The sequence below is a fragment of the Dermacentor silvarum genome, chromosome 1 (genome assembly GCF_013339745.2).
Source record: "Dermacentor silvarum isolate Dsil-2018 chromosome 1, BIME_Dsil_1.4, whole genome shotgun sequence".
Classification (NCBI taxonomy): Eukaryota; Metazoa; Arthropoda; class Arachnida; order Ixodida; family Ixodidae; genus Dermacentor; species Dermacentor silvarum.
Genome location: NC_051154.1, coordinates 214173817 through 214190363, shown reverse-complemented (window position 1 = coordinate 214190363; position 16547 = coordinate 214173817). Strand labels below are relative to the sequence as shown.

Below are 16547 nucleotides of genomic sequence, written 5' to 3'. Positions count from 1 at the left end.
TTTGAATTCACTGTCCGCAATGTATTCGTAATTTCTCGCAAGCGCAACACATAAATACGTCACACGTACGAGTACAAAAGGACCGACACAAATTTGAAAACAGTAGGAGCATTGATTTAATTTTTGTTTTCTTTTTACATGAGAAAATCGTAATGCAACTTCCGGTGACGACATAGATTGGGTACAACTTTGTAATCAGGACTTCAGGGTCGACACTAGGAAGGGTCGCCATGATTCCAGAACATTACGTTACTTTCCTCTTGGCGGATTTATATCCCTTCTTTTACCAGAAATATTCAGTGCGCAAGTTTCACGCGAAATCCTCGCACAATCTCGGAGCATACTCTGTAGGGCCGAAGGTACTGATGCAGCTGCGGCCCTGCACAGTAGAAGGCATCCGAGATAACATGGCCAGATTTAAAAGCACAAAACACTCTGCCATTGATAGTTCATATTTAGGGGAGGAGAGACACTTAGGTTAAGTGAGCATCACTTCTGCGGTTCTCATCCTGTGTCCACTGCCTCTTGTATGTATGTAGGAAAGGAGCATGCGTCAGAACAAGATGAAAAAAGTGGCACTCTCTTTCTTAAGAATGAGTCACATAAGTTTGTCGGCAAAGGCAAAAAAGTGAGACTTATGTCTTCTTTTTTTCTATGGAATGCGAGAGATGAGGACGTTCAGCAGGTCCTGAACTTGTAAAAAGCAGAACGCTGGCAAAAACACTATGCTTTTCAAAAGTGTTCTCTCTTTCTTTCTCTCTCTCTTTCTCTCGCTACACGCATAATCGTTTTGATGTAAGCTGCACGCAAAAACAAGCAAAAAATAATACAGTAGCTTCAAGATATTTGTGATGTTTAGCTCCCCATGCATCTATAGAGTTGAATTTCTCGAACTCTGCTGAGCATGTGCTTGAAGCTTACCGCTGCGCGCACACTAACACACATCACAATTTCACTGAGCCTGAGCGAAACAAATGCAGATCTTCACATTAGTGTCAACATTGTCATTCCAAGCGCTAGTCAACTTAAACCACGCGTCAACGGATTTAAGTTGAAGGACACTTGGACGTCTGTTTGGAACATTATAGTTTGTCATACGTGTTACAAGTGAAGTTGAACTCTACACTAAATAAGCAAGGAAACAAAAAGTGCCCTGTTGCTTAAGGACGCTGACCTGATGGAAAGCAGCGAATGTGGTTGCCAGGGACGGGTCAACAAGTAGTCGGTCGACGACGTGCCCCGTCGCCTACTGCATCACTCTAACATTGTTTATCAAACATTTACTATCCCGTCTTCATCTTGTGATCGGGATATTTAGGTGTTGGTCTTCGACAGTCTCGGGGGGAGCAGCTTGCTTCGGCGTGCGATTCGCAACATGTTCACAAAGCCGTTGCGGCGGTATTTTGCCGCTGCCTCGATGGCGGTCCGCCGCGTGGTCGACCTGGCTAGCTGAACTGGGCGATACAGCGTTGTTTGTGCTGCGACCCGTTGGTCGTGATGCCCTGCGTGTCAGTGCGGGAGTGGGCCATCCGCATGAGGTCGACCGAAGATCGGGCCACGTCCACCAGGCCGCAGCGGGACTTCCACATGAGTACGAAGGCCTCTTGAATCTCACGCATGCGCACCACGTAGATGACTGGATCAACAAACGACTTGATCAGCACCAGTGTGTTGGTCAGTATGCCGAAGGTGAGGCGCACGTCAAGAGACAGCGACGTGATCGGCAATGGACAATCGAGGCATGTTAATACGTAGAAGAGCACGGCTGGCATCCATCCTATGAGGTATGTGCCAAGTATCAGTAGTGTGGTGTAAACGGCCTTGACGCTCCTGCGTAGTTGCCCCGGAATCTGGGCAGAGATTCCCGCTCCCATTTGGTGGCGTCGGACGAGCAGGAAAATGTGTGTATATATGAAACACATGAGTACCAGTGGCACGAAGAAAAGTCCGGAGAGTGTGACGCGGAAAGTGCTCCAGAGGATGAAGTCATAGCGACAGTTGGCCACCTGGAATCCCTGCCCCGGTACGCTTGTGAAGTACAAGAGGAAGAAAAATAGGGGCACAAGCCACATCGCTGCCGTTGTCAGCCATACGGTGCGTCGAGTCACAGTTGCAGCGTAATGAAGAGGCCGCAGGATGCCGATGTAATGGTTCACGGCGAGGGCCAACAGGTGAAGAACGGACGCGATGAGGCCCGTTAGGCGAAAGGCTTCCAGGGACAGCGCCCAGCAGGCCGGAGGCTGGATGTGGTACAAGGTCGGAAGAAGGCTGTTGACCACGAGACCGACGCCGACCACCAGAGACGCGTAGGCGTTCGCCGCTGATAAACTGAGGCTGAAGCAGAGCGTCGGGCTGGGGCTCCGACGCAGCCAGTGGACAGATTCGACTATGACAAGGTTGAAGACCATGGACATTAGACACGCGACAAGCATGATAGGGACCGCGAGGCGGTACACGTCGCGGGCCACGTCTAGCGGAGACCTCGCGGTCACATTGAAGTCCGCCGACGTAACGTTAACCGCACTCATGGATGTGGCTTAGGTGTCTCCTCAAAGGAGTGCACTCGAGTCCGCAAGGTCCTAGTGCAGAAGAAAGGCCGCGTGGACGTAATGCACTCTACGATGGTCGTTTCTGGTTACAGCGAATGACAGCCTACCGCTTCCAATTCTAAGTTGAATCATCGTAAAAACCGAATGTGAACTACACTGGGAAACTCCGGGAAATGTTGCTTTTGTTTTTGTTGCTTGTTTTTTTTTTGAAGAAAATGGTGGAGAATTCTTCGGCTGTCCACGTCTGTGACTGCAAACACAGATATCTATCTCACGGCAAACACCAGCTGTGCTGCAGCGCAGCAGTGTGTAATTTACAGGCGTGTCTTAGGGACATGGAGTTATCAAGGACGCGTATTCGTTTATAGGGCGACCACAGTTCACTTCGTTGAGGTGCGGAAGAAGAAACAACCCAAAGTTTCAAGAAGCGAGAAGTTTTCTACGATTGGTTCGCGTCACACATTGCTTCACATTTCACGTCCGAGCGCTGGATTGCGGTTGTCAAGTTCTTTTTCAAAGACGTGTCACGAAAGTTTCGGCTTAGTCTCCACTCACTTGTTGCCCACAGTTGAAAATAACCATGAAAGCCGGCACACGTTTTCTTTCTCGCTCTTTTTTTTTTCCTATGCTGTGCTTGAAATCATCGCTAAAGTTCCAACGGGAAGTTTACTCTCGCCACAGTTCACATTTTTGTTGATTATGAAGGCAAAAAAAAAATTGCTGCAGAATGCAGTTCTTTTTGCACTGACTGTACACGAAACTGCGAGAGCAGTAAATGTTCAGTTGCACCGGTCGTCAGGTTTCTCACACCTCGAAGTCCTTCAAGTCACAGTGCTGGTCGTCCCAGTCGGCAGATTTCTCAAATCGCAGTCGGCGCGAACTTCTTGACAGAGCAGACACAAGGCATTATTCTGAATAAGTCGGTTTCAGTTTCTTTTCTTGTCCCAACTCACACCGTGGAAGGGGATGACCATTGATATAGACGAGAAGACCAAGTTCGCGTGGACAGCGAACTGTTCACGATGTGTGCTGCCGGAGACTCGGGTCGATCGCAGAGCCCAAAGGTCGAATTTGGTGGCGGTGAGTGGGAAAGGCTGATAGCCGATTCGTCGCACGTCCCCCGTAGCTTGACTAGATCAGCGGCCCGTCCAGGAATTCACGCACACCCGCACTCCCTGCTACGTCTGGCTGCCGTGACGACTCGAGCGCAGACTGGCGCGGCGTGGGCGTGCGCCGCCTTGTAGCTCGCCGCTCGCAGCGCCTGGCGCTGCGAGCGGTGCCTTACGAGCCGAACGTGGGGATGTGAGAAAGCGGGATGCGAGGATGCCGCTCTCGCATGCTTCCCTCTTCTGCAGCGATCCCTCTCACTTCCTTTCACCTACCCCTTACTACTTGCGCGGGGTTTATCTGAGAAGCTCAACAGTTTGCCGGTCGCTCGCCGGCGAAGCGCACGCTGCCCCAAAGTTCTATTGCTCGCCGTGGCCGTCTCTGCCCCTCCGGCTTGACTCCTTTCTGCACGGTGATCAACTCTTCGACTCGCCGTTTGTTTCATAATTGTACTTCGGACCGTTTGTCTTGTAGTTTTGTGTCTTGCGAACTTGCCTCCAAGCTTCAGCGCACGCTCCTTCTTTCGCGCAGAACATTTTAATGCAACATGTGCGCGCCCTTGTTTGTTCGCTGTGCGTATCAGAAGTAAATATTCATTTTGGGAGGTTTCCTTTGCTTACTTAGTGCACTTTTCCGGCACGAAATCGTCACTTACTCTTCGCCTTCATAACTTCGTTATCAAAAGTTTTGCGTATATCTACTTCAATTTGCTTGCCCGCAAACTGTGCTTCAGAGTAGTCTTCATACCTTGGAAACGCGTGCCTCGATCAGGATTATGTGGCGAGGCAGCGGCTTCACCTTGCCTACTTGCACTGCTGAGCAAGCGGTCTCTCGCCCTGTGGCTTCGAATGCACGTTTCCCAATTATATTTAGGGTGTGTGATGGTCTAATTGCTAAGTACCAAGATATAGTATAATAACACAAAAGCTAGAGCGAAGTTGGGACGATCTCCCCGTCAGTTCATATTGTGTGTTTTGCAGTCTGTCGTGTTTTTATCTTCTTTCTGAGCGCCGAGGCATTAATTATTGCTGATCAGCTCATGATCTGGCCATTTCCTCGTGTTTTAGCCAAGACGGCTTTTCTGATTGGCCCCTCCCATGTTTCCGCTATAACGACGGAAGCATGGTCCGGAACTTCTTATCTACATAAGCGGGCCTTCCTTCAATATTACGATTTCCGTTCTCCCTGTCCTGTGGCAGGCCCGTCGCGAAACTTCGTTCATCCTCTTATCAGTCAGGAAGAGAGGTCGTAAGTGTTAACATTTATGGACCAATGTGTATAGGACAGCGAACTGTAATATGTTCGGAGCAACGCCGAGCTTTTTATTACCGGGGCATGAACACTCTTATGCCCGTGCCACACGGGCAAAGTAAAGTGCTCTTTGAGCGAGTGCACTTCAGCGCGCTGAGTGTCACTTTGGCGGCGCGCTGCTACACGAGAACGAAAATTGCTCTTTCAAATTGATGGCCATGGCCACCGGGAGTCAGATAGGAAAGCATATATTTGTTAATATAAAAATGTCTGCACGAAAACGGTTTATTATTGTTAGAAACAACATTTACAAGCCACCTTTACAAGCGCCGGCAACGACTGCAACTTGATCAACAACAGTCAAAACGACTCGATCCGCCAAACAATTGCGCAGCCATTACCCGGCGTGATCGTGAACAGCCAGAGAGCGAGAGTAGTTTTTTGCTGTTCTTGTTTTTTTTTTGCGTTGTGTCACATTTTATTATCTTGTAACGTTAGCAATTTAAAACAGTGTTATTAAAAATTACTCCTGACTCTTTTTTTTCAATAATAGTTTACTTATCTTTTACTCATTGCTACCGAGGCCACACACTTCGCCGCCGCGAAGTGAGTTCGCCGAACACACTCGCCGGCGAGTGCGCTCTGCAGTGAGTGTCGCTAAGGGTTCCCGTGTGGCAGCATGCGAATGACACTAGCCGCGAAGTGCACTCGCTCAAAGTGCACTTTACTGTGCCCGTGTGGCACGGGTATTACTGGCGACGTTGATCGAATGAAGATTAAAAAGGGAAAAAAAAAGAGAAAAAACGCCGCATTTTCTTACGGAATGTTGTGTTATGGCAACTGTTTATTGTGCGAATCCAGCATTTATTGTCCGCGTATGCTATAAGGGTTGCAACTCTTGGGTTTATGGACGACACTAGGCTTGATGTGTGTCTTGTGTCACGATGCATTGTGTGTTTGAGAGTGGGGGGGGGGGGGGGGGGGGATATCATAGACATACAGGTGAAAAGAGGTGAAGCTAATTTGTTGTGATGGATATCTGTTATTTTACTTATCGCCGCAGACTCGCGAAAAATTTCAAGTCGTAAATGTGGTGAGAAGAGGCTGGTTTTAACATCGCCAAATATGGGCAGAAGCCTACAGCTGTGAAGAATCAGTCTACAGAGCTTTTCCCACTACACGACGAGCGATTCATAACGCCACACGCTTTTGTGTGTTTGTTTCACTACAATCAGGGGAAGCATGTACACGCACCGCCAATATGAAAAGGAACACCTAAATTGTGTGCAAATAGAAATTTCTGCAAACTTGTAAATTGTAACCTGACTGTAATTTTCTGTATAGTTTCCGTTTTATATATAGTTCACCTCAGCAGCAAGAACAATGTCCGCTTTTATACGCGCATCTAATATTTACTTTCATAACAACACGCCGTGTACGGGACGTTTCCTTTACGACTGTTTCCAATTATTACTAATGCGCGATTGCATAGTCATGGTAAATTTTGCTGGCCGATATTCGTAGTAGTGGCGCACGACAGTCGCTAAAACGTGTTCAGTTTCTTAAGTATTTATTATTAAATTTCAGATAACCTAAGTGCACTTGTTGGAATTCAGAATTCAAGTCGGTCAGTGGTGAAGGCAATGTCCGCGTGTTCGGAACCATGACTCGTCCCTCTTATCTTTCTCACCTCTTTTCCTCTTCCGCGTGCATAGGTTGGCGAACCGAGAGCTGCCTTGGGTCATATTCCTGCCTCTCCTTATTTCTCTTCTCTCTCCCTCTCTGAGTAGCTGAGAGGGAGAAAGGAAAGCAGTGAGGTCTTTGTTTTATCCTCTTATACCCCTTTCCCCTTTGTAGGGTAGCAAACCGGACTCGCGCAACGTTGAGCTTCCTGCGTTTCCGTGTGCGTGTGCGCGCGTGTGCGCGTGTGCGCGTGTGTGCGTGTGTGCGTGTGCGCGTGTGCGCGCGCGCGCGCGTGTGTGTGTGTGTGTGTGTGTGTGTGTGTGTGTGTGTGTGTGTGTGTGTGTGTGTTTCAATTTTTCGGAAGATATAACTTATTGGAGATTTCAGACAATTTGTGTCAGAATAATTTCAGATCTTTTCATGATGATGATGATGATATTCACCCAGTCAGAACCACAAGGAACGTCCACCTTGCAGAAGCGCTAGGGCTCGAAGCTGATTTGCGCGCTAACTGCTCAGTGGTTGAGATAACCAAAATAAGTTTAGAGTACTGTTGAAAAAAAATCAGGGAAGAGATGGCGCTGCGGTCGGTTACAGACACAGCCAATTTTACAAGATAAGACACAGGTAGGCTAAATGCTAGACTGTAACAGATATAGTAAAATGATCAGTTCACGCAGGCTAGGTGACTGGTTGTCGTTACCCCGTTTCCAAGGTGATGTCATTACAAATCATCATCATAAATTACCAAAAGACCCCACACAGGGGTATTTAGGTAGCTAGAGATCCCTGTGTCGTGGGGTTTTTATCTACACGCGTTAAAGCAAAAATTAACCAATTACAACTATTTCGTTCAAAAATGTAATTGATTACAGTGACAAATTATGGCCCCATGAAATTAATTGAGCAATTACTAAAATTTAATCGCTCACTTTTACGTTACTTCTCTGTCTAAGACTGGCATGGCCGGGGCTTCGGCATACTCCTGCCAAATCTTGCGGCGAAATGCTTTAGTATTTAATTTATCGTTTCCGAACAACGCCTTCCTCAACCACTGCCGAACGGATATACGTGGAACACAATTGATACCCGCCACGATAGCTCAGTGTTTATCGCGTTGCGCTGTTGAGCTAGCGAGGTCGCGGGTTCAATCCCCGCCGCGCTGGCCACACTCCGGTGGGGGTGGAATGCAAATACAATCGTGTAGCGTGCATTGGGTGCACGTTAAAAAGCCCCAGGTGGTGGATATAATACTGAGCCCCCCACTATACGGCGTATACTTCATAAACAGATCATGGCGTTGGCTCGCAAAAATCTCAGAATTTAATTTGTTTTCTTCTTTGATTTTCGTGACGAATATTTTACGACTGTTGCTAGTCTGAGGATTTCTGCTAAGCGCACGCGCCGTTCATCAACCATCATGACATTATTCTTCTATGCTCACTGCACGACGATGTCATCTCACAGCAATCTTCGTTTGCCCCGGCTTTGCGCCAGCGAACTCCATCAGACGCCTGCAAATTTTCTGACTTCATCACACACCGAATCCTCGGCTGTTCATTTGTCACTGACCGGCTTGAATATCCCGATTTTAGCGTTTCTGTTCATGATAGTAATTAAAAAGATAAATGCCAAAGTTTAGTTAGCCGAGCTGATACCCTAGATCTTGAAACAAATAGCCTCATTTTAGTTAGGAAGTTAGTAAAATCATCAGATGCTCCAGTGTTGAGTTCACGTCCAGCCCTCATGGAAACGTGAAGCAAGCTAATCTGTTTTCTTTAGGTTTTTCTTCCTTCGTGGCTTTGGAGAGCGTACACAAGCGCGTAGGGACGATGGTATTTCGCTCGGTTATAACCTATATAGTTTTTATTAGAATCATGAACGGCATATGCAGCTCAATGAATAGTTACGCTGTCTGTGTTTAAAGAGCAGCTTTATTTTTTTTTTCTTTGCACGTAACTTACTGTTCGTAAAAATGGCAGTTCGCTTATATTGCACTCTGCCTTTTCTGTTTCTTTATAAAGAAACTGCTGTGTTTAGGAACAAATTTCGTATAGTCTTTATAAACTGGCGCGCAAGTGTGGATATTTATGCTCCTTACAAAAGCCTGTCGATGTATGCACTACTATAAGAACACAAGAGAGCTGCTGGCTGTTTCGAAACTTCTGTGTATGTTTTTTTTTTTTTTTTTTAACTGATTTCCGATTCGTGTACCTCTAATTCTTGTACTGGCCCTACAGACATTTTATTGCGACAACAATTTTACGGACACTCAAGGCGAATTGTCGCCGTCCTTGCCGCCGTCCTTGCCGCCGTGCTGTCCCGACTGCGAGGCGCATGCGCGGTCCGCTTCGCTCCGCCGGCCAGCCCGGTCGTCCCGCGCGCCGTGTTTTGGAGGTCACCAGACCGTTGCGAGTGCGAAGACAAGCGTGAGAAGGTGAGCCAAGAAGGATCGTGGCTTGATGCAAGCTGTCATTCCGCGCGCCCTATCGTGCAAGTCATGTGATCGAGCCCGCGCCGCCTACGCAGCCGAGCGCATACACGCACTACCCGCGCGCCTGTCGATCACGATCCAGGCACTCGGTTTGAAAGTGACCGGGTGCCTGGATGAAAGGCAAGCATGCGAGGGCAAGCCGAGAAGGCTGCTGGCTGCCTTCCCGCACGCCCGATGTTGGAGGTCACGTGATCTGCTGAGTTTTGGATGCGCGGCTCAGCTGAAACTGTGACGGGAGCGGCACGCAACGTTTACTTTAGGACAAGCACGCCGCTGCCGGCGCTTCGCATCACGCCAGCGTTGTGACGCTCATCGAGCGAGCTCTGTTCATTAGTTTCTTTGGCCGCGTGACACCATGCTTCTTTTGTTAGTAAGCGAATGTTAACAACAATGTATACTACACATATACAACGACGACATATGTATTTATTTACTTTACTACAGTACCCTCAGGGAGGCTCGGAGTGGCCCTAAGAAGAAAAAAAAAAAGGGGGGGGGGGCGGTGCAATAACAGCAAGACCAATCGTGTAAGAGTCTAATACTTTGCTACTAATAATAATACATTGCCTTTTGGGCGGAACTGCGACTTCTTTTTTGCTTTTCCTCAATAACATAATGGATACAGAGTTACTGGATTGAACGTCGTGAGAAAGTAAAAAAATAAACCGCACAAACAATTTATGGGATAATTTCACGCTGGAAGCTAATATGTAGTCATAGTAGATTTAATGAATTATGTTGCGCAGGATAGAGGCCTCACAGCTATTCGAAGTGTGCCGTTGGAGAATGTAGTAGATCGCTAGTTTGTTCTTGCCCGCAGAAGAAAAGAAGCGTAGTCGGCATGCAGCGTCGAGCACTCTTTTTGTTAGTTCTCAAGAAAAACATATTTTTCTAGTATGGCACGCAGCGACATCGTGTTGGCTCCGCCGCAAGCTTATACCTTAAGCGGCGATGCACCCTTTAAAGGAGCGGTGGGAAATACTGAGTTCGTTTAAACTGGTAGCTTCTTCTTTCAACGCTCTTTCTGGATTTAACAGTTAGTCTTCTTAGTCTTCTGGGGAACGTAATTAGCAGAGGAAACGAACGAGAAACTCCTTTTCTCACTTGATGCCGATGCCAATGTGTCCATGGCGTCGTTGTGACTTCATTAATTTCACAATATTTTCGCGTTTACTGGTCAGCCCAGAAAACCTGTCAGGTTCAGTTTCTTCTCCTTTCTATACAAATGTCACTGTAGTTATTTTAAAGTGACACACAGTTAGCTGGGCCCAGCCATAAGCTGCCAGATTGTATGACGTGACGGGTAGCTGATGGGGATATTTCAAAATGGTATCGCCACTTGTTTTTTTTTTTTTAAATATATTGTTACGCGAACGATGGATTGATCACTAAAGATTATTCACAATGTATATTTACAAAAACAACTGCAACGCTGGCCAGTTCGGCTGACAGCTCGAGACTCGGGAGCAGTTAGTCTTCTTAGTCTTCTCAGTTAGGCGCCCGCGCGCAACGTCCATTAGAAATACGCGATATGCATGTAGCAATATTAATATCTCCCTCGGCTTCCTCTTTAACGAAGTTGTACAATGCCTTAATTCTGTAGGACCAGCGCTTTAGCCTTTTCAGTGTTCAACCAGAACGTTTTCGTGCGCTTTCTGTATCAGTGCCTTGATATTTTGCCCCGCCGCAGAATGCACGCGTCCATCGTGGCGGCGTTTGAAAAGCCGACATTTCCCAAACTGTAGGCTTTCGTATTGTTGACTGACTCAAAAGGAGCCCGTATAATTTATTTAATACGGTCTCTATTTAACATGCTTTATCAGCCAAACGCTCAATCGCGTAAAATAGCCACAACAGCGAGGATTTCAAATGCAGTTCCAGTGCATTCCATCACATGTGGGCATCTCAAGATAAGATGCTGCTGAAAACATTTTCTGAAAAAAAATGGGCCTCTTGGCATTCCTCTCCTTGACGTAATATTCTTAAGAAGGAGGTGGCGACCAGTGAAGGAGCTTCCTTTCGAACTTGCCGCCCACTATAAGCAACACCGTGTAACGCCACTTCACTACGTACAGACAACTAACACAACTCATATGACCGGGACTTCTTTACTTGGGTAAGTTTAGTTACCAAACGTTGGACAGCCTTTCTGAGGCACCTCGCCCTGTTTCAGCATTTTATTAATATTTTTTGTTTGTATACATAACAAGAGAGCGAAATAATAAAGAAGCAGGACCGCGATTTTGTAGCAATCTCTTTTCCGATGCTATTCCTTTTCGCGCTTCGTCACTTCAGAGTGGCGCTCCGCCCGAGTTATCAGTGGGACCAGACGGCCGTTGAAGGTTGATGACAAGAGTGGCATAAAATCGAGTGGAAGGCATCGCTATACAAAATCGCGGCTCAGTTACCGCTCAGCATCTGGAGCAGTGTAACTGCTACTTAACCGATAATCATTAGCATGGATGCGGCGCCTAATTAGCGCTCTGTTTCAGGTTTACAATTGGTACAGGATCGGCTCCGCAACGAGTCAGCAATAATGATGAAACTGTTGCTGGTATTTATTTATTTACTTATAACCAGTAAGGCTATGTAAGGCTAGTACTGCATTCCAGTGCTACTTATATTTCTACGGGGTTTGCCATAGTGAAATCTCGCCTTGTGCATTCAGACGATGCTTTTTAAAACGAAGCTTTCTTTGCGAACCATCCGGGACTTCTCTGACCGTGGCTGCCGCCTGCTGCTGGCTGCTGCTCGTGCGTTATCGCCGGATAGCTCACAGTCGGCTGGGGGCCAATGGCGCCATCTAACAGCGATGGCTCACTCTACTTCGTCCGCAGCAGTGAAAGGTAAAGGGGGGAAGCCGGCCTGCGCATGCGGGATCGTTGGCCACTGGTGGAGAGGGTGAGGGGGCCGCGATAAGACGGCAGAGGGCACCGCAGGAGAACGCCTCACATTGCGCATGCGTTGCGCCGCCTGAGAACCGCGTGGACGGTCGCATCTGCGCCTCCAAAGGGAGGTCGTGTGGCCCAAACAAATGGCGTACAAAGCCAGCTTGCCTCTTTCGACCCTTATAACGCTGGTTGCGTTCAAAGGTGCATTGCATTGCAGAGCTCCTCGTTCCTGGAATCCTTGAGCCAGATGTAAAGGAGCGCGTCAACACTGCATCGTAAGCTTCTCTGTATATAGATTCCAACAGGGCACGTTGCATCTGCTGCATTTTTTTTTCTTTCTCTTGTCTTGACGGACGCCCATATTGAAGGGTAAGGAGCGGGGCGGGTGAAGGCCGGCGTGCGTCGGCGTGCTCGGTATCGGCCGCCAACGCATCCTGCGTCAGAGTCGCGAATTTCCCCTTTGAAACGTACTTATCAATGATTATAAAATAAAAACCACCTTATGTATACATCACTCGAATATATACAACTTCGTTTCGGGGTTATTTTAGCCAACAATTCCTAACTTTTGTTTCTCACTACGTGTTTTACCGGCTCCACGTTGGAGGTAGGCTACGAGTTCGTACAACTACGGCGAGTACAACTGACCGTGTCATTAGTAACAAATATTGTTCGGAGATAATGCGGTTTGCGATTGTGTTAAAAAACATTTTCACGGATTTTACGTGCCAAGACCACGAGACGATTACGAGGCACGCCGTAGTGCCTCGTAACTCCAGATTAATTTTTGCCACCTGAATTTCTTTAACGCCCATTGCACGATACACGGGCGTTTTTTCCATTTCGCGCCCTTCGAAACGCGGCCGCCGCGGTCGGGATTTGATCCCGCGACCTCGTACTGAGCAGCACAACGCGTTATATATATATATATATATATATATATATATATATATATATATATATTGTAGCGAAGAGAGACGCTAGTGTGTCCGGCTCTAGTGGGCCCAGACGCTTGTGGGTCCAGGGCTTTTGCTCGGCAACGGCGCTGGTGCTTGAAAGCCGTGGCTCGTTGTGACTATCGGCGCTGCGCTGCTCCGAACTCTAATAAACCCTTTACAATATATATATATATATATATATACATACATTATACACATATACATAATGTGTATATGTATATGTGTATACCAAAGTTACCAAAGTATACCGGAGTTTTTACCAAATCTCCTTAACTCTACTGCAGTTAGGCTTTCGCAACACCCGTGAGCGGGAATAGCCCGAAGGCCACTTCATTTTTAAATTCCGGACATTACAAGCCGGCATCAATGAGAAATATGGAAGACGCTCCTGCCTCAGAGAAGTAACAATGAGTTCTATAGGACAATGTAGCAATCTCAGTCCTTAAAGGACATCATTTGATTATCGGCTACCTTGATACTGACAGTAAGAATTAGAATACATACTCACGTCCTCCCACAGGCACTACTTTCGGCGTTATGTCTCACTGGGATGGCAAAATAAAGAGCGGACTATGTGACTGTCAGACCTAATGTGGCCTTCGCTCGACATTACGTTCACGTTATTGGCCACGCTTACGGCCTGGATAGCAATCTCTGCACTCTACGAATGATAGAGCACGTTCTGTGTCTCTGTCCTCGATACGTTCGTTGTGGACTGCCATTTGGAGCCTCCTTCGGCTACTTTGACCGTCAGTCATTATCAAAGGCTGCAATCTTGGGACCGTGGCTGGAGCCGTGATGTCCTCGCCATGCGTTGTGTGTCTTCTTTCCTTCTTTGCTTTTTCTTTCTTTTAGCTAGACAGTGTCACGGAGCTGTGGAAACGGAGCTGTGGAAACGGGCGGTCCGTGTGGGTTTATCCATTCGGAACCTGCGACTCGTGACGTGAGAGGTATGCCTCTCGTAGCCGTGGGGAATACCTTGTCTTCGCGGAACGATGCACGGCAGACGAAGGGGGCTAAAGGCTCCGACATGGTCGGTGTGAGGTAGCGAGAAAAAGCCCGGCGGCGTATTTATGCTTTTCGAAACACCAGGCAGAATATTGCGCAGTCGGAGTAACTGGAAAAGAAGCGTCATTTATAAGCTCCGTCTTCTTGCATGGCAGTGAGTTCTAGGTGGTTCTTATAGATCGCATCTATTTCTTGCAGCTTCGGAAGCTGGGAGGGTCACAGGCATGAGTGGGAGTGACTATGCTCAAATAGGGATCGCGAGTGCCTATGCTTATTGCGATTCTAACGCAGGTATTGCCAGTGATTGAGTTAAACACTTTCATTGGATTTTTACACATTTCTGTACATGGCGCGCTTGGTTATGTTACCGAAGTTATAAACACATGGGGGATGGTCTTGTTGTTTAGCTCATTTGCGACTATCTTTATGACAACCAGTACCAGTCTCTGTGCGACTTTTTTGCATCGTTTTAATGAAGGTACCGCAGTTAATACTTATTCTATATTCGAGACCAGCGAGTCGCAATATTTCCTTGCGTAGGGCGTAGTAGACACGTTTTCTTCCATTTTAAATATTTCTGCTATAATATTTAAAATTATAATTAATTTTTTTTTCGTTTCGCCTCACGGGCGAAATGAAAAGTTTTGCCCGTTGGCAAAGCATTGACAACGATAGCTAAGTTTAGCGTTGCGCTCGAGCTCATGGGATGGTGTTCTAACGATATGCGGGGCCGCCATGCTGGCGCTACGCAGCACACAAGGCAACTGCTGCTATGCAGCAGAAACAGCGCCCTGGCAACTATAGCAACCGTCTCACAACGCTGGTTTGACGAGGAGCGCCGGTATACAGGCTGGTCATTTTTACGTTTTACGTTAAGTTTTAATTAGGTAAATATGTGTTTTGATTTCTCGTGTTACTAATGTCCGCCTCATCGAATAACGCAGCTCAACGATAAGAATTATACTACCCGCATGCCACAGGTGATTTTTAAAAAGTCTGTAAAGCCTAATTTTGAACACCCGGTATAGGGGCGTTGCAGCGTCGCAATTCCGTGGTGCGGGAAATGATATCGATGGAAAACCATCGGGGTTTGTCAGACCCAATGAAAGCATTGGATTACTTGACGTGTACTGGCCGTTCCACTCAAGCCAGTGTATGAACACACCTGCTCAGTAGGAAGCCTAGTTTGCGTGCGCAAAACGTTGATGCCGGTGGCCTGAAGCGGTTATCAGCCTTCTTGTAGACGATGAAGGAGCGGGTAGATGAAGAAGCGTCTTTCTATAACTATTGATCCGCAATGCATACGGCCTCGAATATCGACTGGCTCATGGGCGTATCGCAACATGCACCGGCTTCTTTACCATCGTTTCGTATAGGGTACTCAGGGGCAACTTCTCTCTCTCTCTCTCTCGCCATCTCTCTCTCTCTTTCGTTTTTGTTTGCGCGGTGAAGTGAAAAGACCTGAAACGTAGCTTCTGCTTATTTTATCACGTCAGCGTGTGTGGCTTTCTTTGCTTTTGCTTTCAATCTAACCCTTTCTCCGGTTCACGTTAGCGAATAACTCGTGACTGACTTGGCATAAGTTCTCGTCACAAAGGAATTGAAGAACGAGGAGCAGAAGTTTGGTAAGTTTGCAATACCAAATAAACACTGCACTGTAAACACAGGCAAAATTAAAGAGCCCGCATGCACTCACTATTAAATATAAAACTCTGGGATTTTACGTGCCAGAACCACGATATGATTATGAAGCGTAGTGCGGGCACCGGAATACTTTTGACCACCTGGGATTCTTTGTCGTGCACCCAATACACGGTACACAGGCGAATTTGCATTTCGCCCCCATTGAAATGAAGCTGCCGCGGCCGGGATTTAATCCCGCGCCCTCGCCCTTAACACCGCAACGCCAAAGCCATTACGCCACCACGGCGGGTACACTGACTATGCAGAATTAGTATTGATTTAAACACGCGAAACAAAAAGAGGATGTCGGAGCTAACACGAGAAAGATCCAGCCCTGACAGCGTTGAGTTTTCGAACTGGTTTTTTATTCGCGCTCTGCACCTGCCGCGCGTTCGAATGCCAACTTCTTCTTCCTTGACGGGCGCCGCATGCTGAGACGCTACAGGGCTCCCCCCCGTAGAGCGTGAGCCATAGGAGTCGCCCAGTGAACGTGCTTGGATGTGGAAGTCCACACTTGAGATGGAAGCTCCGCGGACGCGAGAGCGGCAATGTATGCAGGTTTTAGGCGATCGGCAGCCACGACGTCTTCACGGCCATTGATGTCCAGCGTGAACGTTTTAGGTGTACGATGGAGGACGCGAAAAGGGCCATCATAGGCCGGTGTGAGTGGTGGCCGTATATGGTCACGCCGAACGAAAACGTGACTGCAGTCATGCAGATCCTGGCTGACGAAGACAGACTGGGGGTGTCGGTCGGCAGGAATTACAGGAGCAAGGTCGTGAAACGTGGTGCGCAGCTCTCGAATGTACGTAGAGGCATCATGAGTGGAAGGGGGCGACGACGGCTCAAAGAATTCACCTGGAAGACGCAGCGACACGCCATAGACTAGTTCAGCTGATGAGCAGCCGAGATCCGTCTTCAA

The 16547-nt window shown here is 47.6% G+C and overlaps 1 protein-coding gene across 1 annotated transcript; it reads right to left on the bottom strand.

The window, feature by feature from the left end:
* Positions 1 to 528: 528 nt before the first annotated feature.
* LOC119436750 (adenosine receptor A3) lies at positions 529 to 2650 on the bottom strand. The gene has a single exon (XM_037703741.2). It carries the CDS (start codon positions 2526 to 2528, stop codon positions 1446 to 1448), a length of 1083 nt encoding a protein of 360 aa, XP_037559669.1. The 5' UTR covers positions 2529 to 2650; the 3' UTR covers positions 529 to 1445.
* Between the last annotated feature and the right edge of the window lie 13897 nt (positions 2651 to 16547).